The 22,689-nt window shown below is 38.8% G+C and overlaps 1 protein-coding gene across 4 annotated transcripts; it reads right to left on the reverse strand.

Moving 5' to 3' along the window:
* Positions 1 to 3,099: 3,099 nt before the first annotated feature.
* On the reverse strand, positions 3,100 to 19,749 carry il15l (interleukin 15, like). 4 transcript variants are annotated; one of them, XM_046863691.1, is made up of 4 exons: positions 19,177 to 19,749; positions 5,560 to 5,607; positions 5,044 to 5,160; positions 3,100 to 4,055 (listed from the first exon to the last, which is right to left on the reverse strand). In XM_046863691.1, exons 1-4 carry the CDS (start codon positions 19,372 to 19,374, stop codon positions 3,948 to 3,950), a joined length of 471 nt encoding a protein of 156 aa, XP_046719647.1. In that variant the 5' UTR covers positions 19,375 to 19,749; the 3' UTR covers positions 3,100 to 3,947. The 4 variants fall into 4 exon arrangements, with proteins under 4 accessions (XP_046719647.1, XP_046719646.1, XP_046719645.1 ...); XM_046863690.1 differs by having other exon boundaries at positions 5,044 to 5,163; XM_046863689.1 differs by having other exon boundaries at positions 5,044 to 5,193.
* Positions 19,750 to 22,689: the final 2,940 nt, after the last annotated feature.

A 22,689-nucleotide genomic window follows, 5' to 3' on the forward strand; every position in this document is an offset into this window, starting at 1 on the left:
GTATAGATGAATAGATGGATGTATGGATGTACGGATGGATAAATGGTTAGATAGATAGATGAATGAAATACTTATTTTAACATACAATGATTTGGGACACACTAGTTGTAATATTGGATACATTCAGAAAAATAGCAAACAAATTGGGACACAGCCAAAAACTAATATGGTTGATGCTAAATTTTTGAGGTCAACATGGAATCTTTTTGTAAATCCCCACCACAAAAAGGATTTAAGAATTAAAGGTTAAAGTATTTACAATTTGTTTTTTCAGTGCTTGTTAGGTAATATTCCAAATTACATTCAGTTATTCTACCAGTAGTTATTTGCCTAGTATGTGTGACTTCTCATTATCTTTCCTTGCATATTGTCATGCAGCAAGGGTCATATCTTTATGACAGATGCTTACGTTTGTACCAAGAACAGTATGGCCGTCAACAATGTTTTCATTTATAATGAACTGATATGTAACTCAATGCTCTCATAGTCATAACGGAGGTCTATATATTAAGTCTCTCTGTCATTAAACTTTGGATATCTTTCATACACGTCCTGTTGTCTGTGTGACTGATATCTCTGGGCCCATATTGAAGAAACCGAACAAGATAAAGTGGATGGGACACACAGAGTCGCAGCTATCTTAGAGACAAACTTTAAAAACCTTTCTTTCGGCTTCTCCCATTAGGGGTCGCCACAGCGGAACATCCGCATGTTTGATTTGGCACGTTTTTACGCTGGATGCCCTTCCTGACGCAACCCTTCTTATTTATCCAGGTTTGGGACCGGCACTAAGGCTTGTGCAACCCTAATGGCTGGGGTTGGTTCTCTGACCGGGGATCGAACCTGGGCCGCAGCGGTTAGAGCGCCGCATCCCAACCACTAGACCACCAGGGACAAACTGAACAGTGCTCAAATTTTACTTCCATCACTGTGCTTCGCTTGTTCATTTGGATGGATAATCAAATAAACAAGTACAAACCCGAGTCCAAAAAAGTTGGGACACTGGACAAATTGTGAAGAAAAAAGGAATGCAATAATTTACAAATCGAAAAATAGAATATAGATAACATATAAAATGTTGAAAGTGAGACATTTTGAAATGTCATGCCAAATATTGGCTCATTTTGGATTTCATGAGAGCTACACATTTCAAAAAAGTTGGGACAGGTAGCAATAAGAGGAAAAGTTAAATGTACATATAAGGAACAGCTGGAGGATCAATTTGCAACTTATTAGGTCAATTGGCAACATGATTGGGTATAAAAAGAGCCTCTCAGAGTGGCAGTATCTCTCAGAAGTCAAGATGGGCAGAGGATCACCAATTCCCCCAATGCTGCGGTGAAAAATAGTGGAGCAATATCAGAAAGTGTTTCTCAGAGTATAAATGCAAAGAGTTTGAAGTTATCATCATCTACAGTGCACAATATAATCCAAAGATTCAGAGAATCTGGAACAATCTCTGTGCGTAAGGGTCAAGGCCGGAAAACCATACTGGATGCCCGTGGACTTCGGGCCCTTAGACGGCACTGCATCACATACAGGAATCCTGCTGTTATAGAAAACACAACATGGGCTCAGGAATACTTCCAGAAAACATTGTCGGTGAACACAATCCACCGTTCCATTCGCCGTTGCCAGCTAAAACTCTATAGGTCAAAAAAGAAGCCATATCTAAACATCATCCAGAAACATGATTTTCTCTGGGCCAAGGCTCATTTAAAATGGACTGTGGCAAAGTGGAAAACTGTTCTGTGGTCAGACGAATCAAAATTTGAAAAAGTTCTTTTTGGAAAACTGGGATGCCATGTCATCCGGACTAAAGAGGATAAGGTCAACCCAAGTTGTTATCAGCGCTCAGTTCAGAAGCCTGCATCTCTGATGGTATGGGGTTGCATGAGTGCATGTGGCATGGGCAGCTTACACATCTGGAAAGGCAACATCAATGCTGAAAGGTAAATCCGAGTTCTAAAACAACATATGCTCCCATCCAGACGTCGACTCTTTCAGGGAAGACCTTACATTTTCCAACATGACAATGCCAGACCACATACTGCATCAATTACAACATCATGGCTGTGTAGAAGAAGGATCTGGGTACTAAAATGGCCAGTCTGCAGTCTAGATCTTTCACCCCTAGAAAACATTTGGTGCATCATAAAGAGGAAGATGCGACAAAGAAGACCTAAGACAGTTGAGCAACCAGAAGCCTGTATTAGACAAGAATGGGACAACATTCTTATTCCTAAACTTAAGCAACTTGTCTCCTCAATCCCCAGACATTTGCAGACTGTTATAAAAAGAATAGGGGATCCCACACAGTGGTAAACATGTCCTTGTCCCAACTTTTTTGAGATGTGTTGATGCCATGAAATTTAAATTCAACTTATTTTTTTCTTTAACATGATACATTTTCTCAGTTTAAACATTTGATATGTCATCTATGTTGTATTCTGAATAAAATATTGTAATTTGAAATTTCCACATCATTGCATTCTGTTTTTATTCACAATATGTACAGTGTCCCAACTTTTTTGCAGGTTTGTAGATAGATAGATAGATAGATAGATAGATAGATAGATAGATAGATAGATAGATAGATAGATAGATAGATAGATAGATAGATAGATAGATAGATAGATAGATAGATGACAAAGCACTGGTTAAGCTGGTCAGACTGGTAGACAAGCTGCTGCATGTGATTCCTAAACTTCAAGTAAGTAAAAAAAAAACACAAACAAACAAATAAATATATATATATATATATATATATATATATATATATATATATATATATATATATATATATATATATATATATATATATATCATATATACAATTTTGTAATTATTATTATTATTATGATAATTATTATTATTATTAATTTATTTATTTATTTTTGCAGTAGAAGGTAAACCAGGTGCTCTGCAAGTGGATTATGCACATAAAGGTTGTTGGCTATTATTTACTTCATTTCTTTTTCTAGCATCAATCTTTTCTCTCTACTGAGCTGTGTGAGCTTGCAGAAGCACACAGTTGTTTACGAAGAAAACATTATTTTAATATAAGCACAGGGTACATAAAACATCCCAAAAAACAGCAAAATTTCAAAACAATGTTTATTTATAACACATAGCAAAACTAAACAGCTTACACGGCTCATAACAAATAAATATAAAAATATATATCGCTTTTCCTGTACGTATTGTGCCACAAACTGTTAATGACATAGCTATTAGGTTAGTCAGAGCAGACTTTGCAAAGTAAACATAATTACATAACAACCAAATATGTTTTTGTCTTTCCTGTTGCTTGCAGTTCCTGCATAGTATCCTTCTGTTTTTTTGTGTAAAAATTGTGTTTATATGTCCCAGAGGTAGTTTTCTGTCAAACCAAATGCAAAAAATATATGCTAAGCCTATAACCTTTTATTCGAATGAGATATAAAATAAAATAAAACTGTGCAAATATTAAATAAAATATATTCAGCATCAGGTTTATGGACATGAACTACGTTTCCTATGACCCACTGCACATTATTTAATCATGTCCTGTGGTTGTTTGCGCCTCTGTTACAAATTCATTCCTAATGTTCACTTTTTAACAAAACTCACCTGTTTGTCTATCCACAATGCTTCATTACTTTGCATGACCAACCACAGCAACACCCCTGTCACTGTTGAAGTTACAGAGATCACATTTTACACATTCCGATGTTTGATGAAGTATTTTAAAAACGTAAGAATTCTGTGTATTTTGAAACACAGCAGAGTTTACGCAAAAAGAACCTGTTTGAACTGTCAGGATGACTGTGGTGACTTAAATATCCACCCTTTACAACCACGCTGAGAAGAAACAAATCCATGACAATTCTTGAGGCAGATGGGATACAACAGCACATGGGGTTTTACTCAGGAGTAGGTTTTTTGTGTAATGTTATGTCACAGAGTTATGTTTTTGAACACATACTTTGCAGAATTGTCAGCAAAGTACTGAGAAATGTTGCCGCTTTTTCTTCTTTGTACACCTCACACTGTGGGCATGAAGTCATCTTGTCCTGCAGTCGACCAGGGGAATCAAGCACACAAAAACAAAAAGTTTGATGTCAGATAAATAGGACACATGTTTGATATTGGTAGTAATGCAGCATCATTATTCTTACTGGCTAGTGAAAGTAAAATCGAGTGTTCCAGAGAGTCTCCATACGTAGTAAAAATATGTCAGTGTGACCTGAACAACATAAATTCATTCACAGTGAAAGGATATATATATATATATATATATATATATATATATATATATATATATATATATATATATATATATACACAGTATTATAATTATTATTATTATTTTTACATTGCAGGGCAGAATGAGCTCATTTATACAACTGAGCAGTTGAGGGCTATGGACAGCTTTTGATCAGAAGTCCAACATCTTAGCCACTTAGCACGTCAAAGTATTGAGATTGAAGTAAGAAGAATATCTGAAGAATGATTGCAGTAGTATCTTTAAGTCCTGTACATGTGTGAGGTAAAGCTTTCATTGATTTTACTTGTTTGTAAAGCACATAACACAGATGCCCAAGCAGCTAAAAATGACCTGTGGGATGTTTTTAGCTGCTTGGGTGTCTATTTAATGTGCTCTACTAACAAGTTAAATATAGAGGCTTTAGAGGCCATACATGGACATGTATGCACCAGAACTGGTGGAAGAAGGTGGCCTGGTCTGATAAATAATTTTTACCAGACCAGGCCACCTTTTTCCACCAGTTCTGGTGCATACATGTCCATGTATTGCTTTTAGCAGTGGACGGGGTCAGCATGGGCACTCTGACAATCAATTTGTTCATCACATGCAAGAGTCAAAAGGCTTTTTTCATTTTAATAAATGTTGAAAATTACCATGCACTCCAAAGTACCCAATTCCACAAATATATTTTCAAATCTTCTTTAACAACATACAACATTAAACCACTGTCCTTTAACTTTATGTACAAAAACATATTATTATCTGTTAGGGGGAATTTAACACATCATACTCACATTAAGATGTCGTATGAGTTTCTTGAGTCTTATGGGTAATTCTGTATTTGTCTCAGTCTCTTGAACAAGCACGATCATCTCTTCTGCAAAGCAGTTCAATGTGGATCTGGAACAGTTCTGCTGAAGTGAGAAGACAACACCTTGAAGCATCTATGGTAAACACAGGCAAAAACACCAAAATATTTGATAACTTTATATGCCTGAAAAAGTACACAAAGAAAAAAATTGTAAATAATAAAAGAACACATTTCCCCCACAGATTATTTATAAGATGCAGTGCAAAATATTATTGATTATATGCCTATATACGCATTTGCAATTAGCAAAGTCCGACATGCAAACATCTTGTAGGAGGGAGTGGTCTGGTTTATATGCTGTTAAATTTGTTCCCAGAAAATCATGAACATGTAAGTTTTCTTAAAAATACTAACTTTCAGACACACTTCTTCAACAAATGCAATATTGAGCTACATAAATTACAAATGAAGAATACTATTACATGCAAGAAACACATACCCAATAATTGCTTAGCGTTGGTGTGTATAGCTTGGAATCGTTTACTGCCTGTTATAATAGAAGAACACATTGGTGTCATTAGCAAGTAAATTATATAGTGTTTTATAAATACATTTTGTTAAAGTAAGTTATGGAAATATGATAATCAAACTAGCAAAATATGGATACAAACTCATCTTCAGCTTTTACTATTATTTGTTTATATTTTAGAGGCATTTCTATCTGCTCAAAGAATGGCATACTTAGGGTGTTATTAATTTGCATAAACTTGAACTACGTTGCAGTCCAATAATTGCAGTCAATTTTTGTAGGCTGCTTTGAATGAACATGCAAATTAAATGTGTGTGAATGTGCTAGTTAGATTTGAATTAAAAAAGAAAAACCTACAAGTCACTACAAGTCAGTATGTTAGGCTGGGATCATGTGAAATATATCTTCTCTATTAAATACTGATGAATTAGGTGAAAAAGTACAAAAAGATTTGGCTGTGGTTACACTTCCTTCTTGTACTTTCTTAAACATTGCACCATAAGAATGAATGATTGCTTAATTTTCTATCTCTAAAAACCTATTTACTCAAAATTAACCCCCCTAAAAAAACAAAAAACACTCTAATGCTGGTAAAGGTTTGTTGGCTTAGTTTCCTTGTTATTTGGAAAACATCCTTATTAACCAATGGATTAACTAGGGCATCAGTTTTAGTGACTGGACCAAAAATCTGAAATGGTATGAAATGCAGGAACAAAACATTTGATGCAATCCATCATCACATGCAATCTGTGGGGGGGGTAGTGAGGCTGGGCAATGTTTTTGGTTGTCATTCCAATTAATCCCATAGATTTTCTGTGCAGGTGAGATCAGGGCTCTGTGCATGCCACTTGATTTCTTCTAAACCACATTGGCAAACCAGGTCTTCATAGGGATTGTCACAATGACACATTAGGGCCTCAGATCCTTCATTCCAGTCAAGGGAAATTCTTAATCCTACAGTTTTCAAACATATTATAGAGAACTGTGTGCTTCCAGTAAGGGGAAAAGACCCACATATTACTGTGAGTCACATTAATTTTTTAACCATGTGCTTTCGTAAACCTACATGTATACAATGTAGCTAGACACCTGCTATTTTTGGAAGCGACAACAAGAAAGTTCAGTTTTGTATTATTGTTACATATACAGAATCATTACTCACTCACTGCTGCTGCGGCACACACATACACACACACATACACACACTGGTTTCCACCAATTTACTGTTGATGGCACGTGGGTATCTTTTGATTGCTAGAGACTCAAAGCACTTTTGTATGTCGCTCTGGATAAGGGCGTCTGCTAAATGGGGCGAATGGAAATGGAAATGTCGAAGGGAAGAAAGCATAATTGGTCTTTCATCTACTGCATTAAGCTTCCTTGGCGGCCACTTCATCTACAGACCTCAACATTTCCTGTTTTTTTGTGCTTCTTTCAAAATAGTTTGAACAGTACATTTTAAAACCCTAGTTTGCTTTAAGATCTTTGTCTCTTGCTTATGCACTATAACTATCTTGTGTCTTTTGCTGTGCTCAGCCTTACAATAGTGTATGACCTGCGGCATGGAAATGTCTTACACTACTTTACCTTATTTGCAGAGTTTAGTTATCCTCCTACACAACTGTTTCTGGTTTAGTTAATGACTGTGTTTCAACCTACATATGAAATTGACTATCATTAGCATCTGCTTGGTATAAGTAGTTATTTGTGTATAATATATATATATATATATATATATATATATATATATATATATATATATATATATATATATATATATATATATATATATATATATATATATATATATATATATATATATATATATATATATATATATATATATATATATATATATATATATATATATATATATATATATATATATATATATATATATATATATGTATATATATATATATATATATATATACGTATATATATATATATATATATATATATATATATATATATATATATATATATATATATATATATATATATATAAACGAATGTATATATAATAGGGCTGTCAAAATTACCTCATTCATAACAAGTTAACCCAAACTAATTTTAAAGGCACAAATTTTTATTAATTATTTTTAATCACTAAACATTTGTTTTAGGCTGAAATCCAGCACCAAAATCCGCCATGATGCACACATCTAGCAATTAAATTTATTTGCAAATTATGGTAAAAAATAAGTATTTGGTCACCTACAAAAAGCAAGATTTCTGGCTCTCACAGACCTGTAACTTCTTCTTTAAGAGGCCCCTCTGTCCCTGACTTGTTATCTGTTGGCACCTGTTTGAACTCGTTATCAGTATAAAAGACACCTGTCCACAACCTCAAACAGTCAGACTCCAAACTCCACTATGGCCAAGACCAAAGAGCTGTCAAAGAACACCAGAAACAAAATTGTAGACCTGCACCAGGCTGGGAAGACTGAATCTGCAATAGGTAAGCAGCTTGGTGTGAAGAAATCAACTGTGGGAGCAATTATTAAAAAATGGAAGACATTCAATACCACTGATAATCTCCCTCGATCCGGGGCTCCACGCCAGATCTCACCCTGTGGGGTCAAATGATCACAAGAACGCTGAGCAAAAATCCCAGAACCACACGGGGGGACCTAGTGAATGACCTGCAGAGAGCTGGGACCAAATTAACAAAGGCTACCATCAGTAACACACTACACCACCAGGGACTTAAATCCTGCAGTGCCAGACGTGTCCCCCTGCTTAAGCCAGTACATGTCCGGGCCCGTCTGAAGTTTGCTAGAGAGCGTTTGGATGATCCAGAAGAGGATAGGGAGAATGTCATATGGTCAGGTGAAACCAAAATAGAACTTTTTGGTTAAAACTCAACTTGTCATGTTTGAAGGAGAAAGAATGCTGAGTTGCATCTAAAGAACACCATACCTACTGTGAAGCATGTGGGTGGAAACATCATGCTTTGGGGCTGTTTTTCTGCAAAGGGACCAGGACGACTGATCCGTGTAAAGGAAAGAATGAATGGGGCCATGTATCGTGAGATTTTGAGTAAAAACCTCCTTCCATCAGCAAGGGCAGATGAAGATGAAAGATGAAGATGAAGATGAAACATGGCTGGGTCTTTCAGCATGACAATGATCCCAAACACACCGCCCAGGCAACGAAGGAGTGGCTTCGTAAAAGCATTTCTAGGTCCTGGAGTGGCCTAGCCAGGAGCTCACAAGCATGACTGTTTAGATCCGACGGCAGGTTGGGTTGGAATGAGGACTTATAAAGGGGAATGGTAACGAGGGACAGGTGTCAGCTTTTTAGCGCTGAGCACGGCAGAGAGAGACAGCGTGAGAACCTCCGAGGGGGGCGTGGCAGGTGGATCCCTGACAATACTGCGATGCACTGTGTATTCTGACAACTTTCTATCAGAACCAGCATTTACTTCTTTAGCAGTTTCTTAAGCAATCTATTGGATCGGAACACACAGGTCAGCATTCACTCAACAAGTGAATTAATGAGCCTTGGCCGCCCATAAACTCTGTTGCTGGTTCACCACTGTTCCTTCCTTTTTATAGATACTGACCACTGCAGACCGGAAACACCCCGCAAAAGCTGCAGTTTTGGAGATGCTCAGACCTAGTTGTCTGGCCATCACAATTTGGCCCTTGTCAAACTCGCTCAAATTCTTACACTTGCCCATTTTTCCTGCTTCTAGCACATCAACTTTAAGGACAAAATGTTCACTTGCAACCTAATACATCACACCCACTAACGTGTTGTATACAGAAAGTATTCAGTATAGTTAACTAGCTTTAAGCAACATGGATTTAAAGTTATAGAATGTCCAGAGTGTCACTTCTTCACATCAGATACCTTTGACCCCGTGATGTGATGGCTGAAATTTAATTGAATAAAAATATATGAAAATTGAGAATAACTGAATACATATACACAAATACATTAAAACATAAGTCAGTAATTATATATATATATATATATATATATATACACAGTGGAACCCGGTTATGTCGATGTCCTAGGGGGTCGCCAAAAAGCATCGAGGTAACCGATGATAAACGAAAATCAAAATGGTGGCAAAATATTAACATGCTTGAAATTTCTTTATGTACATGATGTGCGTTAATAAATGAGAATTTGCATGCATGTGTCGATGAAGGCATGCTATAAAAATACATACAGTACATGTTTATCTGTCAGGAATCTACCTGCCACGCCCCCTTCTGCGCCCCCTTCAGCGTGTCAGGTGCTTTCTCGGCCGCTTTCTCTGAAGCTCTCGGCTTCAATCGTGCACATATGGTGCTCGTTTATCATCATCACCAGCTCCTATTTAAACTTCCACACTCTCACTGTCCGTTATTGTTGGTATATGTTGGTTCACGGCGGTCGTTGTTATCGCGCATGCGTATCCCGGTACGTGCCTTCCCACCGGCACTCTCTCAACAGCTGCTCTTTTCTTCCCAAAGCGCACCGCGGATTCCCCCCCCGATCCTGCCGGTGTTCATTCTATGATTTTGGATGGTCATCACACGCCAAGCGCGGCTTTCGCCTCCCGTTTATCGCATAACATTTAACAACAAAAGGCATATGTGCACTAACTAACAGCAGAGATTCACCAGTATACAATACAACACCTGTAGCAGCTGTAAGACTTGATTTTCCGCCACTTCATGAGTTCTTTTCTGCGGCTGCACCGAGATAACCGACATTAAATGGCAAATTTTTCCCCCCTTGTGCTCGAGATATCAGGGTTCGGCAACATAAAAAAAGTCGACATAACCGATAAAAAATGCTTAGAAAAAGCGAGAATTTGGCGGTTCCACTTCAAAAACGTCGACTTAATAGGGTTGTCGAGGTAACCGAGGGCGAGATAACCGGGTTCCACTGTATATATATATATATCAAGTCAATTCCAATTCAAGTTCCATTTTTGCCTTTTGGTCTTTACCCTGGTTATTCATTACAAGTGAAAGTCTTCTATCTTTCTCTTTCAACCTTTTTTCCTGACTGTTCCTTTAGTGTTTACAGCTGTCTGTGCATTCAAGATTTACAGAGATTTGTGATTTCTGCCAAATAAAAAGAATCAGAAACTGATTTTATACTTATGCTGCAAAGTATGAAGTCTTTACAAATCTGTCAGGGATCGACCGGTTGGACCAAACTGCAGGATGCAGGCTAAGTAATATAAAAAAGGTTATTTAATAAAAGAAACACAGTCCGAAAATCTTAGCCTATAAAATACAGTCGTTTATCCATGAGCCAGCAGACAGAGCAATGTTGGAAGAGACAAAAATCAGAGGACAAAAAAAGTCACAAACCAAATCAGGGAACAGAGCAATGCAGAGCAGATAAGAAGCAGAAACGGGAAACCATAAGGCGAATACTGGTAAGAAACATATCCATATCCATAAACCTTGGGGCAAGTTTCTTGCACACGACCTTGAGCAGTAGATCACGAGTAGATACCAGACCCTTTGGCCTACCTGGTAATAGTGACAACAAATCGCTAAGTGGGCGTAGTTCTGAGAGTACTTGAGGAAGACTGTGCTGGCCAGAGGATCCAAAGTTAAAACATCTGTTTGGCAGCCTACTATTTCCTTTTCCTCTAAACCAGAAAGCTCTCCACAATGGTGTTGAAACCCAGAAAGTAGGAAAAAAGTGATACCGCCATGGGGTCTTCGCTGTTGGGTGAGCTGACCTATTTGCCGACCTACAGCAGTCACAATACTAGGCCCTTCTTCAATTGTACACAGAGCAGGTCCATGGCTCATTAAAAGACATTCTGCAGCATGCTTGAGAAGCTGGCTGTGCCAGCTGCACTCTTGGCCACTACCCAGGACCTGCTTAACAAGATGGGGTCACATATTGATGCAAATAAGGCTCACTTTAATCCAATGGCCGGACATTTGGGCCCCCAGAAAACATTAAACCATGTAATGATTTGCTTATATTGGCTGGGCATTCATGGCGAAGGTAGGTCATGAATGTCAGCTGCTGAATCTGCCAGCCAGCCCAAAAGGCCATTGTGCCCATTATTGTTAATCAAGGTCCCCTTAATGGACAACCATTAAGAGGCAGTGTAGAGTGCCATTCGAAGCGGTACCTTTCTGCGGCATCTCAGCAGTGTGGCGGTGACACTTCTGCATTATCTCCTCGGGATCCCAAAAAACATCCTGACTGACAACTGTAGAGCATTTCTGTAACGGATACTACACAAGCTTTACAAATTATTGGGGATTAAATCGTTCCACATAAGCATTTATCATCTGCAAACACAGGTTAGTGGCGCGATTTAATCAAATCCTCAAAAATATGACTCCACAGACTCAATTTCCTCTCGCATTGGGGGGAGGAATCAGCTATTAGCTAGACAGCTCCCCAACCAGTGGGGGTAGGTGGCAATGGGTGTGTGGCCGAGCGCCGATTTGTGAATGGAGGGCAGAGTTGAAGGAAGTGATTGGTAAGGATCACACACCTGTATATGGTTTGTATTACACAAAGTGTGTGCTCTCTTGTGCGTTGAAAGGATAAAAGGGGTGCAAGAGCAGAACAGATAGATAAAGAGTGAGGGAGAAACAGAAAGAGAGAGAGAGAGAGAGAGAGAGAGAGAGAGAGACAAGTAAAGCTGTGTGTGTGTGTGTGTGTGTGTGTGTGTGTGTGTGTGTGTGTGTGTGTGTGTGCGCGTGCGTCCGTGTGTGCATATGTGTTTGTGCGTAAAGTATATCACTGAAAAGTGAAAGTAAAAACCAAAATAAAGGCTATTCTTTTGTGGACATGTCATCTGCCTACCATTCCTTCCTTGTCATAAAACCCTCCACAATCTGCATTACATCTTTGCAATTTTTTTTCTGGCTGGATCGTATGCAATCGTACACATAAAATGGACAAATAAGGCCCATTTTCAGGCAAATGTATTGGCCACTGTTTTAGCAGGCAGTGGCAGTGTTGGAAAGTATAGAAAAAGCAAGTCAAGCCAAAACAGAATTCCAAAAAAGTTGAGACACTGTGTAAAATTTAAACAAAAACAGAATGCAATGAATCTCTCCTAAACCAATATTTTCCTCACAGTAGAACAACAAAAAAAAGATCATTCTGAATCTAATGGCTGCAACATGTCTTGAAAAAGTTGGGATGGGATAACAAAAGTCTGTAAAAAGTAAGTTATTGAAATTAAACAATTGGACAAATAGAAACAGAAACTGATTAGGTTAATTGATAACAGGTCAGTAAAATGATTGTGTATTAATATTGTAACATAGAGAGGCAGAGGCTCTCTGAAGTAAAGGTTAGCAGAGCTTCCCAATCTGTGAAAGACTGTGCCTACAAGTTGTGGAACAATTTCAGAATAATGTTGACAAATGACATGGTGTTAATACAGTAGTCAGTAGGTTCCTGAAGGCCAATACACATACAGAAGCATTTTATAAGTTTCTCCCTCAATGTGCTACCCTCGCTACCCTTTGTTTCTGGTATTTACGGTTCCTCCTGCATGGGCCAAACCCATTCCAAATGCCCGAAAGAAAATCCAGCCATGCCTGAAAGTTACTGCCCATTACCTTCAAAGGGTTTTTTTGTCTAATGGCGGCTCATATATGGTGATACCTTTATATGGTTCAGACTCCAGTTTCTGATTTTGGTTCCCACTCGAGGCACATGCTTTTGTCACAAGATGTTAATGACAAAAAAATACCTTATGGGCCAGGGCATGGCCTTAGGTGCCTGTCCAGCCTGAAGGGCTCTGTAGAGGCCATCTTCTCAACTGGCAAATAAATTGCCTTAAACTGACCATGTCCTAGTGTGGCTGCAGTAGCCTCTTACAGAAATCACAAAACCTGTGTGAACAGGCTAGTGCAGCAGTTTCTGCCTCAAGCACAGTATAAGTTCCTGTGCCTTATAGCGATTTATATTATGGTGCTTATGAATATGAGAGAAGCCTTGCTGTCCAGACAAGCTGTGACACACAGGAAATGGAAACACCCAGGAGTGGTCAGTCGGTTTTACAAAACATTTTACGACGCAGAGGTGAGCCTCTTTGCTTTACATGAGACAGCACAATGCTCCTTCTGCTAACTAGACGCAATGGCCCATATACAGCCCAGACCGTGTCCTTGCGCATTTCCACCAACCACTCTGCTCCCAGGAGCCCTGGCGAAGGGTCTCGCTGCTTACTGATAGCACCTTGTTGACTGACCAAAGGTGGTTTGGTTCTCAGATCCATCTCAAGATTCCATCTCAGGAGCAGGGGACAATGTTTCATTCCCGTCCTGAGCACTGGAACCATCATGTATGACCCCTGAAGGGATGCTTGGTTTCCAGCCTTTGTAGTACAGTGCTAGAGCTCCCTCCACCGGAAGAAGCTATGCCCTCAAACTGCATGCTTTTGATGGTTGCTGAATGACACACCATGCAAACACAGTTCACTGCCAAGTTGTTTCAGTGCTGGAGTTCCTGCAAGAAAAATATTCCACAGGTATAGGTCCTCGACTCTAAGGGTTTTAGGGGGTGCCATTTTGGCTTATTACAACCTGATTAACAGGGTCTCTGTGGGCAAGCACCCCTTAGTCGTCTGCTTCTTTCGTGGAGAAAAGCGACTGAGGCCGACCATCAGAGCTACAGTCCCTGCATGGAACTAAGCTCTATTTCTTGGGCTCTGGTTGGGGCCCCCTTTAAACCTCTAGAGTCAGCACCTGTCCAGCTCCACCTCTAGTAGATAGGGCCTTTTCAGCCAGGGCTGTTGCATCTTCCAAGCCCCTAGCAAGAGGTGTTCCCTTGCAGAAAGTATGTGATGCGGCAGGTTGGTCCTCCTCGCACACGTTCATCAGATTTTAAAGTTTGGATGTCCTTGAGTCAACATCCCAAAGTCATGTCTGAGACCTTTTCAATGTTTGTGTGCACACACTACACAACTTTAAGGGGTCCAGACACTTATAGTGTGGCAGGGTTGGTATTCTAACTCCCATAGCATAGCATAGAGTGTAGTTTTTGATAGAGAATGGTTGGGTAACTTGAGTATAACCCTGTTCCTAAAAGGTGGAAACTAATTACTTAATGATGATAGCAAAAGCAACAGGTGCAAAAAGAACACCTATTGCCTAGATCTATTTTCCTTTTCTGGTTGTAATTTACCATGCAAGTGAGCTTCAACAATGCACAAACTTCATTTACACCCTAAATAAGTCATGTGCACACTATTCTCTACAGGCATTGCCCTAAAACTTTTCCTATTTAAAGTACTATAATTGTCAGATATCACAAGCCCAAATGATATACACAATAAGTGCATCTTTTGCTACATTTACACAAAGCATTCTACTAATCCTGCACAGTATTAAAGTGTGTGTATATATATATATATATATATATATATATATATATATATATATATATATATATACATACATACATACATATATATATATATATATATATATATATATATATATATATATATATATATATACACAGTATATGTGTGTGTCTGTGTGTGTGGTTCTGACATTTTTGCATTTCAAATGTTCTAAGCTTGAAAAAACTGTTCTCACTGTCTGCCAATTATGGATATTTGTTTATGAAACATGCTGTCATCTAATCATTAGGAATGTGATCTCCCACACCTTATCCTGTTATCATTACTTCTTTACAAAAAGGGGTGGATATAATTAGCAAGTAAACCTTGATACCATTGACAATCAGTTCATATGTACTACACATACAAAATTTTGATTTTATATTATGCACATCTTACAGTTCATAGCATTATATTGCTATTTGTCTAAGTGACTTTTTCTTGAACTTTCATAGCTCATCAAAGCTATCAATCAGCAATAAAAACTTTCTTTTGGCTTCTCCCATTGGGGGTCGGTTGGATGCCCTTCTCAACGCAACTCTCCCCATTCATCCGGGCTTGGGACCAGCACTTAGAATGCACTGGCTGGTGCAACCCAAGCAGCAATAAATTAGTCATCATTTCTCTGTTCCTGAATAATTAAACACAACACAGGTCGGATATAGGCTACAGGTAACGGAATATCAATGTAAACAATTTTATGATATATGAATATGAATATGATTTATATCACTCTAGTGGCTGCACTACCCAAAGATTTTATTCATCCTGTCATGCATGTATGTGCTTGTCTTCAGTGACTCTGCTCGGATTCTCCACATTTTAAGATTCTTAGATATTCCAAAATACTGAGATTCCTCACATTTTACAAATTTCCCCTAGACTGAACACCAGTGACACAATTCAATTCCCTATCATATATTTATATAAAAATACGTTAAATGAAAAGTAAAAGCTGAAACTGAAGGACACATCAGCATATATATATATATGCCAGCCATGCCTGAAAGTTACTGCCCATTACCTTCAAAGGGTTTTTTTGTCTAATGGCGGCTCATATGGTGATACCTTTATATGGTTCAGACTCCAGTTTCTGATTTTGGTTCCCACTCGAGGCACATGCTTTTGTCACAAGATGTTAATGACAAAAAAATACCTTATGGGCCAGGGCATGGCCTTAGGTGCCTGTCCAGCCTGAAGGGCTCTGTAGAGGCCATCTTCTCAACTGGCAAATAAATTGCCTTAAACTGACCATGTCCTAGTGTGGCTGCAGTAGCCTCTTACAGAAATCACAAAACCTGTGTGAACAGGCTAGTGCAGCAGTTTCTGCCTCAAGCACAGTATAAGTTCCTGTGCCTTATAGCGATTTATATTATGGTGCTTATGAATATGAGAGAAGCCTTGCTGTCCAGACAAGCTGTGACACACAGGAAATGGAAACACCCAGGAGTGGTCAGTCGGTTTTACAAAACATTTTACGACGCAGAGGTGAGCCTCTTTGCTTTACATGAGACAGCACAATGCTCCTTCTGCTAACTAGACGCAATGGCCCATATACAGCCCAGACCGTGTCCTTGCGCATTTCCACCAACCACTCTGCTCCCAGGAGCCCTGGCGAAGGGTCTCGCTGCTTACTGATAGCACCTTGTTGACTGACCAAAGGTGGTTTGGTTCTCAGATCCATCTCAAGATTCCATCTCAGGAGCAGGGGACAATGTTTCATTCCGTCCTGAGCACTGGAACCATCATGTATGACCCCTGAAGGGATGCTTGGTTTCCAGCCTTTGTAGTACAGTGCTAGAGCTCCCTCCACCGGAAGAAGCTATGCCCTCAAACTGCATGCTTTTGATGGTTGCTGAATGACACACCATGCAAACACAGTTCACTGCCAAGTTGTTTCAGTGCTGGAGTTCCTGCAAGAAAAATATTCCACAGGTATAGGTCCTCGACTCTAAGGGTTTTAGGGGGTGCCATTTTGGCTTATTACAACCTGATTAACAGGGTCTCTGTGGGCAAGCACCCCTTAGTCGTCTGCTTCTTTCGTGGAGAAAAGCGACTGAGGCCGACCATCAGAGCTACAGTCCCTGCATGGAACTAAGCTCTATTTCTTGGGCTCTGGTTGGGGCCCCCTTTAAACCTCTAGAGTCAGCACCTGTCCAGCTCCACCTCTAGTAGATAGGGCCTTTTCAGCCAGGGCTGTTGCATCTTCCAAGCCCCTAGCAAGAGGTGTTCCCTTGCAGAAAGTATGTGATGCGGCAGGTTGGTCCTCCTCGCACACGTTCATCAGATTTTAAAGTTTGGATGTCCTTGAGTCAACATCCCAAAGTCATGTCTGAGACCTTTTCAATGTTTGTGTGCACACACTACACAACTTTAAGGGGTCCAGACACTTATAGTGTGGCAGGGTTGGTATTCTAACTCCCATAGCATAGCATAGAGTGTAGTTTTTGATAGAGAATGGTTGGGTAACTTGAGTATAACCCTGTTCCCTAAAAAGGTGGAAACTAATTACTTAATGATGATAGCAAAAGCAACAGGTGCAAAAAGAACACCTATTGCCTAGATCTATTTTCCTTTTCTGGTTGTAATTTACCATGCAAGTGAGCTTCAACAATGCACAAACTTCATTTACACCCTAAATAAGTCATGTGCACACTATTCTCTACAGGCATTGCCCTAAAACTTTTCCTATTTAAAGTACTATAATTGTCAGATATCACAAGCCCAAATGATATACACAATAAGTGCATCTTTTGCTACATTTACACAAAGCATTCTACTAATCCTGCACAGTATTAAAGTGTGTGTATATATATATATATATATATATATATATATATATATATATATATATATATATACATACATACATACATACATATATATATATATATATATATATATATATATATATATATATATATATATATATATATATACACAGTATATGTGTGTGTGTGTGTGTGTGTGGTTCTGACATTTTTGCATTTCAAATGTTCTAAGCTTGAAAAAACTGTTCTCACTGTCTGCCAATTATGGATATTTGTTTATGAAACATGCTGTCATCTAATCATTAGGAATGTGATCTCCCACACCCCATCCTGTTATTATTACTTTCTTTACAAAAAGGGGTGGATATAATTAGCAAGTAAACCTTGATACCATTGACAATCAGTTCATATGTACTACACATACAAAATTTTGATTTTATATTATGCACATCTTACAGTTCATAGCATTATATTGCTATTTGTCTAAGTGACTTTTTCTTGAACTTTCATAGCTCATCAAAGCTATCAATCAGCAATAAAAACTTTCTTTCGGCTTCTCCAACTGGGGGTCGGTTGGATGCCCTTCTCAACGCAACTCTCCCCATTCATCCGGGCTTGGGACCAGCACTAAGAATGCACTGGCTGGTGCAACCCAAGCAGCAATAAATTAGCTATTTTATTTAGTCATCATTTCTCTGTTCCTGAATAATTAAACACAACACAGGTCGGATATAGGCTACAGGTAACGGAATATCAATGTAAACAATTTTATGATATATGAATATGAATATGATTTATATCACTCTAGTGGCTGGCACTACCCAAAGATTTTATTCATCCTGTCATGCATGTATGTGCTTGTCTTCAGTGACTCTGCTCGGATTCTCCACATTTTAAGATTCTTAGATATTCCAAAATACTGAGATTCCTCACATTTTACAAATTTCCCCTAGACTGAACACCAGTGACACAATTCAATTCCCTATCATATATTTATATAAAAATACGTTAAATGAAAAGTAAAAGCTGAAACTGAAGCACACATCAGCATATATATATATATATATATATATATATATATATATATATATATATATATATGTGTGTGTGTGTGTGTGTGTGTGTGTGTGTGTGTGTGTTTTTATCTACGTTTTCATAAACAATATAATAAAGGGGACAAAATGGTCCAAGCTTAACAGGGTGGTGTGGAAATACCAGGCAGTGCAAGGACGAAGCACCCTTTTCTTACTTTGATTTATACAGATTTAAGCTAATATTAAATGGTAATATCCCATTATTACTCTGACCTACACAAGGCATAATTCACGTTTGCAATGGTTCCCTTTGATAATAAATGAGCGACGTAGTTTCCCTTTCAGTTAAGTATAAACGCGCAGTTGGCAACAAAAGACAGAATGAGAGAGAGAGAAAAAAAAAGAGAGAGAGAAAGTGTAAGAAAATCAATACCCCTTTGGAGAGATTTCCCATGAACAACTGCACATGTCTTATAGTTTCCATACTGCATTCACACTTGACTTGTCTCAGGACCATCGCACCAAAATAAAAAAGCAGTGGTGTTAACTCCATGTAAAGCTGGTGCTGCTCTGCTCTTCTCAAAAGTGTGTTCCAGCGCGGGCTCGCCACGCGCACCACATTTCCCCACATTTCCACATTGTTCTCTCGTCCTAATCCGTAATCCACACTCAGAAGACCGAGCCGAAATGAACAGATCTGCGATTGAAAAACAGCCGCAGTTCTTGCCTTAGTATCGCTTTGCTCTGCCGTCTGAGCGCTGGGTCCAGGGTGCAGTTAGCATTTGACAGCATGGCTTACTTACAGAATGAGCTCATTAAAGCTCCGCCTTGATAAATCAAATGGTCCAGATGGTCCATCTCACAGCTGTACGACACATCATATACACCCTTTACCACTGTCCTATATCTAATAAAATGGCAATGCTTGGTAAGATTAGAGAAGATTCATCTGAAAGCATTGTCTTCCAAAGCATGAAAGGTGTTGCTGCGACTGGAGTGAAAAATATCTTGTGCGTCTCTTCGCTCGCGCGCAGAAGTGGGAAGTAACGCAGTAGAAGTTACTTTACTGAAGTAGATTTTTCTGCAATCAGAAAGTTTGCTTCACTATTTATTTATTTTTGGACTTTTTACTTTCACTCATTTTTTACACAAATCGTTCACAGATCGTTTCTTTAGTTTTAATCTCTTTTATGTCATGAATCTTTGTTTTTCTTCTTATTGCGCACCGTTTTCTTAACCTATTTCTTGTTATTGTGCGGCTTTTTTAACCTCCGACCGGTGTGTGATTTTCTGGCTATCACGCACCACAGATGTAGGCTGGTTTACGAAACTAACAAGTCAGAAGGCAACAAGAAGTATGGGGTTAACATGGATGAGACAGGGAGTGAGTGATGTAAACATGACTGAGAACAGAGACATTCCTGATCACCTCATCATCACCAACATCATCATCATCATCATTATCTTTTTTTTCTCTGCTGTTTTGTGTTCTATTTGGTGGTTGTTCAGCCTGGATACATTTATTACGTAACACAATGTTATTGTTTAGATGGTTCTCACACCAGACATTCCTTTGTCTGTTTAGTGTCTATAATATTCACAATGTTAGTATGTAAGGTATAAAGGGAGTCTTTATCTGGGCTCACACATCTCCGGCTAGTATATCTTCTTATCTAAACAGGAAACAACTTTAGGTCTAGCTTTCTTTCCAATGTGTATATATACTTCTGTTGCCTGCAATAAACGGAAGAAGAACATTGCTCCATTCTGTGTGCTGTGTGATTCTTCCCTGATATCAGAAAGGCATCCCAGGTCATATGTAAAACCTCTCCAAGAATTAAGTTTTGTTTGGGCATGATAAAAATCTAACAGTTTTGGTGTCAGAAGTGGGATACTTTCCGGCAATATCCGAAGGGAGATCACGCATCAAGGTAAGTTTTAGGATACTTCCTTGCTTGCGGGCATTTTCCCATTTGCCAGCCAATAGGTCTGCATGTGTGTTCGTGTCTTGGTTATGCATTAATTGTTTGATTAATGATAACAATTTTCTTTGGTGGGATGATTCCGTCGCGACAATGTTTTTCTCACCTTAGACATAAGATGCAAGATTAGAAGACGTTTTTTTACGGTCTGTCTAATAGAGGCGATATTGTCTGAAGTATCCAAAAAGAATCCACAATAATTTTTATATGCCCGAAAGAAAATAGATTAATAAATTAATTAATTCATTGATTTAAAAAGAGAGAGAAAAGGAACGAAAGAAAAAGGGACATTTTTAAAAGACTTCAATTTTGTTTTGGCTTCATAGTCTATCCCCCAAGACGGCGATCCCCCTGGTGCATAGCGCAGCTGTATTGTCTGAGTGTTAAGGGTTGTGTGTCTGTTCTTTGTTTTGTGTAAAGAAGTTGGGTCATGACATCTCTCGCTTACTGCCGGAAGAAAATCCCAAAGATTGGATGTATAGAAATTGTGCCGGTTTTTGAAATAATCCTTATTTAGGCCATTTGGCGTTAGGAAATTGTGTCACATCTAGATAAGATTTAGATGCTGCTAGAGGTTTCTACTATGCTCCAGGTTAAGTTAACCCGTTATGCTCTTCACTGCAACAGGAAGTGGTGCATTCCAGCCTTAGAACAAAACTCAAGGAGGAGGTCCTAGGAAAAAAGGGTAGTTCATCTATTAGGGAATAGATAGAGTTCCAATTTCATGTCCTGTAACTCACCTTTTGCCTGTGGTGACACCGACTGGTACAAATTTTTATCATAGCTTTACAATAATTCCAAACTCACCTTTAAACCTTTTAGGAAGAGATATGATGCATAAAATTGGAAGGAAAATTCTGTTTTTCGAACCAATGTTTCACTGTTTTTTCCTTCTGTCCTCATGCTCTCAACTGAGCCACAGCCACATCCGGAAGATTTCTTCCGGGGTAGTACGGAGGTCCTGCCTGATGAACCAAATTTACTTTAAGTTAACTCTAAATTAAGGGCCTCTCAAAAAGACGAGGCAGGTTTAATCCAATTAAAACCATATCATGCATTCATGAAAACACACCATCCAGTTTTTTTAAACAATATCCATTGTCTAAAGAGAAGAATGTTGGCATTGCTCCAGTTATTGACAATTTACTGTCACAAGGTGTTTTGAATGTGTCTACATTCACCTCACGATTAATCCCGTCGGATAAAAGGCGGATATGGAGGCTAACACAAGATTTACGAGAGATTAATAAATGAGTTATTCCGTTAGCTCCTTTGGTGCCCAATGTAGCTACCATTGTTAACTCTATACCAGCAGGTCACAAATATTTTTACTGTGATTGATCATTGTTTTGCTTTTATAGAGGACATCAATTCTGGACCCGTCTTCCTCAGGGCTTTGTTGACTCGCCAGCCGTATTCTCCAAGTAGTGCAAAGAAATTTGGCCGATATTCACCTGCCAGAAACAACCTGCATCCTTCAATACGCAGATGACATCCTTGTCACAGGACTGACTGAGCAGGACTGCCACAAAGCTTCAGTGGTCGTCTGCAATTTCCTGGCTCAGGCTGGATTTAAAGCTACAATGGGTGAAGAGAAAGGTCTCATATCTGGGCCATGTGATCTCAGAAAGCCAACGTAAGGTATAACAGGACCAAATACAGCTTGTGACTAGGTTTTCAAGACCTCAGACTGAAAAACAGATGCAGAGCTTCTTGGGAATGATGAACTACTGCTGAGCATGGAGCCCTGACTGCGCACAGCATGATAAAGTTTTGCATAGTGCTATTGATCACAAAGCTCCTCCATCACATTCTCATTCTTCTCATACATCTCACATCATAACCTTGTGCTCCAGAACATATGATCGCATGCACATTATCAACTTGTTCTGTTAATATCATGAACAGCAGCTATGCTAATTTCTCTCCAATGCTTCTCTTTCTCTCCCTATCCTGAGGCATCC

The sequence above is a fragment of the Silurus meridionalis genome, chromosome 12 (assembly GCF_014805685.1).
Source record: "Silurus meridionalis isolate SWU-2019-XX chromosome 12, ASM1480568v1, whole genome shotgun sequence".
Classification (NCBI taxonomy): Eukaryota; Metazoa; Chordata; class Actinopteri; order Siluriformes; family Siluridae; genus Silurus; species Silurus meridionalis.

What these genes read in the sequence shown, in the direction of transcription:
- il15l (XM_046863689.1), bottom strand. Translation starts at nt 19,374, where the DNA reads ATGTGGGGAAATGTGGTGCGCGTGGCGAGCCCGCGCTGGAACACACTT. An exon ending in TGGGAAATCTCTCCAAAGGG is followed by an intron (nt 5,608 to 19,176) that starts GTATTGATTTTC and finishes CTATTATAACAG; the next exon opens with GCAGTAAACGATTCCAAGCT. An exon ending in CAACGCTAAGCAATTATTGG is followed by an intron (nt 5,194 to 5,559) that starts GTATGTGTTTCT and finishes TGTTTACCATAG; the next exon opens with ATGCTTCAAGGTGTTGTCTT.